This window comes from Pinus tabuliformis, chromosome 2_1 (assembly GCF_031772625.1).
Source record: "Pinus tabuliformis cultivar Carrire ecotype Pingquan chromosome 2_1, CPIR1, whole genome shotgun sequence".
NCBI lineage: Eukaryota > Viridiplantae > Streptophyta > Pinopsida > Pinales > Pinaceae > Pinus > Pinus tabuliformis.
The window spans coordinates 769,815,010-769,824,769 of record NC_142299.1 but is presented as its reverse complement, the minus strand read 5'-3'; the positions used below and the strand labels follow the sequence as shown (position 1 = coordinate 769,824,769).

Sequence of the window (9,760 nt, the reverse complement as noted above, 5' to 3'; positions counted from 1 at the left end):
GAGCTGAGGTTCGAGACTTTTCATTCCTAATGTCAGCTCCATGTTCCTTGAGTCTAGTCTCAGCTTTTAAGGGTATAGGCTACAATGAAAAAGTAATTAAAGTAGCTATAAAGAAAGCTGAAGGGAAGGTGCTATCTCATAAGCCTAAGGATAAAGACCAACCTCAGTATGGGAGGGTTTTTCTTCCTTATATTCAAGGAGTGACTGATAAAATTGCAAAAATCCTTAAAAAGAAAAACATAATCACGCAATTCTCAGCACCTGGAACTATTAGGCAAAAGATGAGATCTGTCAAGGATAATATTAATAGACAATAGCTTAAGGGAGTCTACAAAATAGATTTCTCATGTGGAAAAAGTTACATTGGTGAAACAGGTCGATCCTTGCAAACTAGACTCAAGGAACATGGAGCTGACATTAGGAATGAAAGGTCTCGAACCTCAGCTCTTGCAGAACATTCCTCAATAACCAAGCACCATGTCTGCTTGGAAAGCGCTTCAATTATCGCTCGAGAAGATAAACATCACATGCGGAAGATGAGAGAAGCTCTTGAAATCATCAAACATCCACATAATCTCAACAGGGACAATGGTATTGAGATTAGTGGTAGTTGGCTTCCCTTAATCAGAAAGATTAAGAACGACAGTACATCTCATGTAGAGCTTAACAGGTAAATTTCTATTTCCCCTTCTAGCAATCAGTGGTTACTTGCTTCTCTATTAGGTTTTAACTAGATTGTTAATATTATTGATAATTTTGTTTAGATAATTGGTTATGTGATTTTGCCGAAGATTATCTAAACAATGTTATGGATCACAGAAGTCTAAATTCCTTAATTATTGATAATTATTAGCTATTAAGTATTAATTATTATTAATTCATTAACTTTATTTATTAATTATTATTAATACATTAATTTAATATTGTAAGATTACTAGTTATTATTAACTCGCTAAAATTAATATTATTAATAAATATTAGTTATTAATTAATTATTAATAGTAATTGGTTAATAATTAATAATTAATAATTATCTATTAATTAATAATTAATAGGTATTAATTATTAATAATTATTATTAATTCATTGGCTTACTTTTATTATTATTAATTATTTGTATTTAATTCATTAATATTATTAACTATTAGTTATTAATTATCTATTATTAGTTATTAATTATTATTTATTATTAACACATTAATATTATCATTAATTATTATTAATAGTATTATTAATTATTAATTAATATTATTATTAGTTATTAATTATCATTTATTATTAACACATGAATATTATCATTAATTATTATTAATATTATTATTAATTATTATTAATATTATTATGAATTATGAATTATTAACTATTATTAATACATTAATTTAATATTGTAAGCTTACTAGTTATTATTAACTCGCTAAAATTAATATTATTAATAAATATTAGTTATTAATTAATTATTAATACTTATTGGTTAATAGCCCCAAGAGTTAGCTCAATCAGTCAAATCAAGTGCCTTGCCAATGGGAGGTCACAGGGTCGAATCCCGAAAGCTCTTGGGGTTAGGTCAGTAAATAGGCTGAGGGGTGTTGATGCCTTCGGGTGCGTCAACTCAGTGTTGAACAACCCTGGATGTAGCGGCTACCCATTGACCCGAGTATCCGTGAACCAGAAGTGAAAAAAAAAATTACTTATTGGTTAATAATTATCTATTAATTAATAATTAATAGGTATTAATTATTAATAATTATTATTAATTCATTAATATTATTAACTATTAGTTATTAATTATCTATTATTAGTTATTAATCATCAATTATTACCATTAATACATTAAACATTACTATTATTATTATTCATTATTAGTTATTTATTATTAATTATTATCTATTAATTATCATTTATTATTGAAACATAAATATTATCATTAATTATTAATTGTCATTATTATTAATACATATTAGTTATCATTATCACTATTTATTATTACTATTATTTATTAGTTATTAATTATTAATCATTATTAATACATTAATATATTATTAAGGTTAATATTTAATATTTAAATATGTAATATATTAATACACTAAATGTTATTTTTAATATATATATATAAATTAAAATTAAAATTACTCACTTATTATTATTAATATTTATATTCTGAATATTAACTCAAGCAATAAACATGTTAATATAATTTTGAATAAATAAATAAATAATTAATAAATATCATTAAAAAAATAAAAAAAAATAAAAAAATAAAAAAATAAAAAATAAAAAATAATTAATTAATTAATTAAAAAAAATAAAAAAAATAAAAAAAGGATTTAATCAAGCAAACAGCCGACAAATTCTAGCAGACATATCTCTATTAAAAAACTATTTAAACCCTAATTAGAGTTCTCCTTCTTTCTTCATTCATGTTTGTCCTGATGATGGATCCCGATTGGGATTCGAAGTGTTGATAAAGGAAATGGTTAACACTGTGGGTTCTCTGGCTTCTAATTCAAAAGATATAAACCACAGAGGTCTTAAATCCAGAAATTATACGCATTATCAGGACATGAGTATGACATTTTCAATCTTATAATGGGCCTGACAAATTTGAATAATACAAAACCAAATAATGCAAATTATCTTACAATGGGTATGAATTTTCAATTATAAATATCATTTCCAGTCCTATGATGTACCATGCCCAAAGCATAAACAATGAATTGTTTAACTGCACATGAATCTATTCCATAGTGCATGTGTTTTCTATGTAATACGTTATAAATAGATATCAATAAGGTAGTGAAATGTAGATAGATTGAGATATGTTGAGATCTACATATATTGTGTGACCCTGGATATCGATGGTAACCTTCACATTGTTTCAATTTATTGCAACAAATCTGGAGAGAGGGTAGCTCCGATGTTGATCCAATGGATGAACAACACTTGTCTGATGGTTTACTCATGAAAGACATAGTGCAATGCTCTTCGACAGTGAGTGTAGTCAAATATCCTACAAATTAGTAGAGATAGCCATTGTTAGTTTTTAGAGTGGAGGTGGTGTCTTGAAGGTTGTTGATAGTTGTGGTGAAGTCAGAATCAGAAGTAATTCCTCTGTTTGGAAAGCATTCCATGTATAGCCTGCTACCACAAACAATTCAGTAGGTTGAGGATTGTCTGTTCAGATAACTGGTAGCTTGGCTGAGTAATTATACGTCACGCCATGAGAGACATGTTTTGATTGAGGAACATGGAGGTGTCTAGGGTCTGCTATATGTTGCAGAAGGGAATTTTCCCACCTTCACATTGGGAACTGAAGCAGATGATGTTGTTTCTGATTCGAAGCAACGTCCCCAGAAACAATTTTGAAAGATACAACAACAATGGAAATGGGGCCTTGTAAACCTTCACCAATTATGCATATGGCAACAATGTACCCCAAGATGTTTTCAAGTCCTACGAGAAGGATGCAAATACTCCTCTTGTGACATTCAATAACTACGGTAACACATTAAATGCTCAGTAGGAAGAATTCAAGCAATACAGAAAAGTTTCCAATAGTCCTACCACGAAGTTCACCAACAATGCCAAAAACACTGAATTCAAGGAGTATGACAAGAGAGGCACAGATGAAAATTTCTCATCCTACACTAACTCCATTTCTTTCGCCTCCAACACCATGGGTGTGGAAGTAGGGAAGTTCTTCTGGGAGAATCAGCTGGTCCAAGGTTCAAGTCTCCCTTTTCCCAACCTAAAAGATTACATGCCGAGCAGATCATTCATTCCTCGATCTCTGGCCAACAAGCTTCCTAGCTTCAACAGCCAAATCTTGGTAGAGTTGGTACGAATGTTCTACATTCAAAAGAATTCGAGCATGGAGGGAATGATGGTGAAGACACTTAAAGAATGTGAACGCCTGATGGGTAACGAAGAAATAAAAAAATGTGTGACATCGACAATAGAAGGAATGGCAGCGTTTTCGGTGGGGATATTGTGGGTGAAGGTGGAGGTGCTAACCATAGTGAGCACGACGATCTCTAGAGAGCGCGTCGAAGTTATGGAAGTGAATGGGAAAGATGGAGGGAGAGTTATGAGGTCAGTATTGTTCCATCAAAGTATTTTTCTGTATCTCGTCTATTATTTCCATTCAATGCCCAAGGTGAAGGTGTAGGCATTTTGAAGCAGATGATGTTGTTGTTAATTCCAAGCAAGCAAAAGAAAAGGGGCAAGTTGCCAACCAGATATTCTTTATGGTTTCGCTAGTTGAATGGGGTGTCTAATCAAATTGGGTGAGCATACAGCTCAGCTTCAAAAGGGGTCATATGCAAGGGTTTGTATGAAGATCAACTTGCAGAAATTGATCATGCTTAGTATCTTTATAGGAGTGACAGGAGAAGAGTTCTGGCAAAGGATTGAATCTGAAATCACTCTGGTGGTTGAGATATCGGTCTTATGGGGGCACCAAACACTCAGATCCACTAAAAATCTCACCACAGAGATCTGGATCAGTGCTACCTCATATAAAACCCCAAATTTACCACCTCAATGCTATCCTCAGTTATCACATGGAATCTAGTGGGGCCATGATTACCCACATGATCTCTAGTGATGGATGCATGCCCAATAAAAAAATGAAAATGAAAGAAACTATTATACAATAGAGTGTGGAACCTCCTCATTGACAAATGATTTGCAGGCTTTGATATGACTCGCATCGACATGGGTATTGAAATATTTATTGAAAGGGTGGTGGCACCCACTCTTCTCACTATCCCACACCTTGTTTTCTTCTTACTATACACTATGTCTTCTTGACCTACATACTCTCTCCAATATTTTTATTTTATTATGTGATAAGTCACCCAAAACCCCAAATTTACCGCCTAAGTTTAAATTTACTAAACTTTATTTTGTGTAACATGTTTCACATTAAAGTTTACTTTACCTTGTATCTTCAATTTAGATATTAAAATTGATTTTTAAATAAAATAAAACGACTATGTTTTTTAATATTAAAAGTTAGTTTTAATTTTCCCTATGGTGTAGATTAGTTGATGATAGAATGGGTTATTAAGGCATTTAAACTTCGATTAACTCAGTGTGTCATGTGTGAGGCAATGTGGGTATACAATTGGAGGTGATTGTGGTAGTGGATAGAATCGATCCCTATCACAAGCTAGCTATAGTTGTCTATTCTCTCATATACAAAAAAATAACAATAGTAATAATAATCTTATCTTTTTCATTTTATTGAATTAATTATTTATCAAAATTAGATGTTATCTATCCCTATCACAAGCTCTCTATAGTTATCTATTCTCTCATATACAAAAGAATAACAATAGTAATAATAATCTTATTTTTTTAATTTTATTAAATTATTTATTTATCAAAATTAGATGTTATTAAAAGCACATGATTTATTGGAAGTATTTTAGGTGATGGCAATAAAGGAAACTAATTTTCTTGTAAGAATTTTATAATTTGTATCTCCACTCAAACACTCTTGTAAACATGAATTATTAACAAATATTGAATGATTTTAATTAGACAACTATGCTTATTCACGCAACAAAATTATAATTGAAAAATGAGAGATAAAGCTTTTTCAATTAACCATAACACATGAGATGCTAGTGAATCATATATACAATGGCACAATAAAAATAGAAAATGAGTCATAAATTGTCCATACAAGTAAGGCAATAGATCATTTATTCATCATATTCATGAGCATTGGAGATTGGAGATTGACAGTTCGTTGTCATCATCAAGAGACCATTCCACAATTAATAGATCATACACCAATAGTATTAACTATGTTTGGGACAACAAAGAGTTATGTGTTTGCGATGATAAATAAAGGAAATATTCAAACTTTTCATTGTTACTAAGGACAATTAAGACAACAAATTTGAATGTGGACTACTTACACATTTGTAACATTCAATTGTCATCCATTTATCATCAATTTATCACCATTTATAATTGGGTAGTTTGTAACCATAGAATTGTGACACAAACAATGTATTTGTAACACTCCAAAGTGTGCAATTACAACTAATGAAAAATGAGCAATACCATTAGCGTGTGAGCACGATAACCACTATGTACTTATAACAAATTACCATTAAGACTAGAGATCAATGTAAGTTTTAAAGCACCTCTGAACAATAATAAATTCCATATGTCAACATCAAATATTTAAGAATTGTGTGCATTGTCTAAATTGTGTGCAGAGTGCAGCAATAGTGGCACTAGTGGGCTTCGATCACTATCTCATTATGTGTGTTAGGATGTGGAATTTCAAATTATAAAGTGATCATACATCTAAAAAAAATGCAGGAAAGTAAACCATCAAGACAATCTTAAAAATAGTGAATTGTTAGCCTTATGAACCAAGTCATTTCATGTTCCCATGAATTGATTTGCCTAAGGGTGTGGTTAAAATGTCAAATGTGTTCAAAAAATGTAAGAAATAAATGTATAAAGAACAAAATTTGACCATGATGCAAATTTGTAAACCCTTTTCACAATTATTTATAAAGAGCTTAAATATCAAGGTGTTTCATGAATTCATGTACTCATGTGATGGTTAAGAGTGTTTACTATGTGATAGATATGTTACTGAGATCTGTCAAATCCAACATGAACAAGTAAAAATATGATATTGTGTCCTTACAAGTAAAGAACTAATCATTTTTAATTTACATTAATCATTTTTATTTTTGTCACTTATTATCTAGTCATATATTTTAGTCCTAGACTAAATTAGTCATTTAAGTTAGTCACTTTTATTTGAGTTACTTAATATCTAGTCATATATTTTATCTCTAGACTAAATTAGCCATTTAAGTTAGTTGTTTTTAATTCGTTCACTTAAAATTTCTCAAATTTAGTAGTAATTCAGTTGAAATAATTAGGGTGACTAACTTTTTTAGTCACTTAGTCACTAATCTCTCATTTTGTACTAGTGATCATAAGTTATTAAATCCTCATAAATCCATCCAAAAACATCCTTGAATTTATTTAATATTTCATCATACCTCCTTTTATAAGTAGGTTGTAAGGACTTGGTGAGTTTTAACTTTTTCTAACAACCCTTGGTTGATTTTCCATGTAAATAAATAAGATCAAGGTCATGCGACACGTATTCCAAGTTGAATGTTGGGAAAAACACTTTAGTGGGAATCACTTGTAATTAATTAACGTGTGTGGAAATTGGAAAAGACATTTGCAAAGGAAAAGTGGCAATAAATGGAATTTAATTATAATAATAAAGGAAAATATGAGGAAAGGAAGGTGAAGAGACACAAATTTGCATGCAAGGGGAATTAGAGGGAAAATGAAGGAAAATGAAGAAAATAGAGGCCTCAATGATCAAAAGGATTATGAGGATTAGTTCACAACCTTTTGACAGTTTTGGAGTTCAGATCACTTTCATTCTATCATAATATTTCACACTTAGAGAAACATTGAAGCATTCTTGGATCACTTGTTCATTCACTTGGATTTGGAGAAAGAGGGCAAAGAAAAGTAGGAAAATTTAAGGGAACTTTTGGATAAAAAACTATAGCTATATTTATTGGTAGGTATCAAGTTGCATGTGTGTTTTCCTTGTTTATTTCTAGATGCATGGTATATGCATGTGATCCTCTCGTTATGTGTTGCCATTAGCATGGATATTTTCCAAGAGTGATAGTGGTTTTCACCTTGTCTTTCCATTTCCTATATAGATAGGGTGTTGTGCATTTCTTCCACTTATTTTATGATTGGTTCTCATGTTCCTTATGGTTGTGGGTTAGAACAAATGCTCTAGAAGCCTTGGAATAGATTGGGTTGAGTTACTAGTTCCTGGAGTCATTGGTTGGGACAAACGCTCTGAAGCCCTTTAGGGGTTGAGCTACAAATCCCTATAGCCATGATTGGAAAAAATTCTCTAGATCCCTAGAAGGTTGTGGGTTGATTTACTAGTTCCTGGATCCATGGACAACTTGGGTAGAGACTGATCTAATTTATGTTGGTGATTTTCAGACTCTAGAGGTGGAATAATTATGGTTGAGGGTTGAGGTATTTTGGCCTGTGGAAGCCCTAGTTTGGTTTTGTTTTGGTTTATTCCATGAGATCCCACATTCATGATTAGAAAATGGTGCAAGGGTGATTGGTTGAAAGAGATATTTGGTTCAGCCCAATCAATGGTTGGGTGATATGTGGAAGTCCCTAACTTGGTTGGAATTTTGACATACTAATATGAGATATTTTCCTATTATTATCTACGAGCATTTGTATTGATTATGATGGTGTTGTTATTGCTAATTTTCCATGGTTTCTATGCTATTTATTTCTTAGTTATATGTTGGTTATATGATGTATTCTATATATGGCTCTTGACATGTTTTATTAAGTTACTAAATGGTTGATATATGCATGGACTAACAAGTGTTGTTGTAGCTAGCTAGAGAGGGCTTAGTGCCTTGTTGGTGATTCTCATATTAGTACTATCAATTTATGATCATGTATTCATTCATGACTTGTAGCTTACATGTTTTCCATATGTTTGATGAAATGCCTATTATGGATTAGGGATTTTAGGTCATGTTATTGTTTCAAGTTTGAATAATTGGAATTATCGTCATGTTAATTATTACTATGGAAAGTTTCAAGAAATTTTGGGCATCGGTCTGGAGACTGGCCTAAAAACGAGACATGGATCCTAGGAATGTGTGCTCAAAATTGAAGGATTTAGGCCATAACTAGATAAAAGGAGTCTTGTGAGTGTTGTCAGAGGCCTATAACAACATCTTCTCCTTGTTATTCATGTGATTGGTGTACTAGGTCAAAGAAACAAGGGTCCAACTCAAGGATTGATCACCTGGGGTGGTTGACCAGCTCGTGAGTGATTTGTAGTTTCTATAGGATGTTAGTATGTGTTTTTCTTGTGGGCCCCACTTCCTTAAATAGAACATTGGAGGTTGGGTAATATCAAAGTGACACTTGTCTCATGGTTACCCTGATGAGCCTTTGAATTTGGGTAACTGTGGGAGGGATGGTTACAATTTTGTGAGTTCTCTTCTACCAATTTTGTGTTCTTCGACATTTTCATATATGGGCTGGAAAACCAGTTTGGTGGGCACGTCATTATCACCAAATATCTGCTACAGTGGAACCAATCCTTTGGGGATGAATTTAATTTTTAGTTGGATCACTTCATGACCTGTAATTTGCTTCAAAAACATAGTATTCATGTGAATCATCCTCCTCTTGATCCATATTAGGTTATTCTCCCTCAAATTCAATGTTGATAGTGACAAATTCTTCTACTAATTCGAGAAATACTCTTTGTTGTTGGTCATCTTCAAAAACCTACCAATTTTTAACATTAAATAGGATAGAGTACCTACACCTCATCTTTACTTCGTATTTCAAATTTGTTTTTGGAAGGGGATTGAAAGTACTAAATGTTACTGCTAATGAATTTTCATGTTGGTTATTCTGTCCATGCATAGTTGTAATGTTAAAAGCATCAAATTAATTCTCATGAATATCCCAGACAACATTTTGGTATGATCTCATTCAAGGATGTTTGGTAGCATAAATGTTTCTTATTTGTATTACTACTAAATTAGAGTCACCAAAAGTTGTAATTTTTTTTACTCCCATTTTGTTGATTGCTTCTAACCCTAGAATCAATGCCTCATATTCAACAACATTGTTGGTTGCATCAAATTCTAGGTTAAATGATAGAGAAATACTCTGACCTAAGGGA

General features: G+C 31.6%; 1 protein-coding gene across 1 annotated transcript; it reads left to right on the top strand.

Moving 5' to 3' along the window:
- The first annotated feature begins 3,673 nt into the window (after nt 1-3,673).
- LOC149202843 (polygalacturonase 1 beta-like protein 1) lies at nt 3,674-4,165 on the top strand. The gene has a single exon (XM_089401699.1). It carries the CDS (start codon nt 3,674-3,676, stop codon nt 4,163-4,165), a length of 492 nt encoding a protein of 163 aa, XP_089257825.1.
- Nucleotides 4,166-9,760: the final 5,595 nt, after the last annotated feature.

Excerpts from the sequence above, each read along its gene's own strand:
- LOC149202843 (XM_089401699.1), top strand. The coding sequence starts at position 3,674 with ATGGGTGTGGAAGTAGGGAAGTTCTTCTGGGAGAATCAGCTGGTCCAA.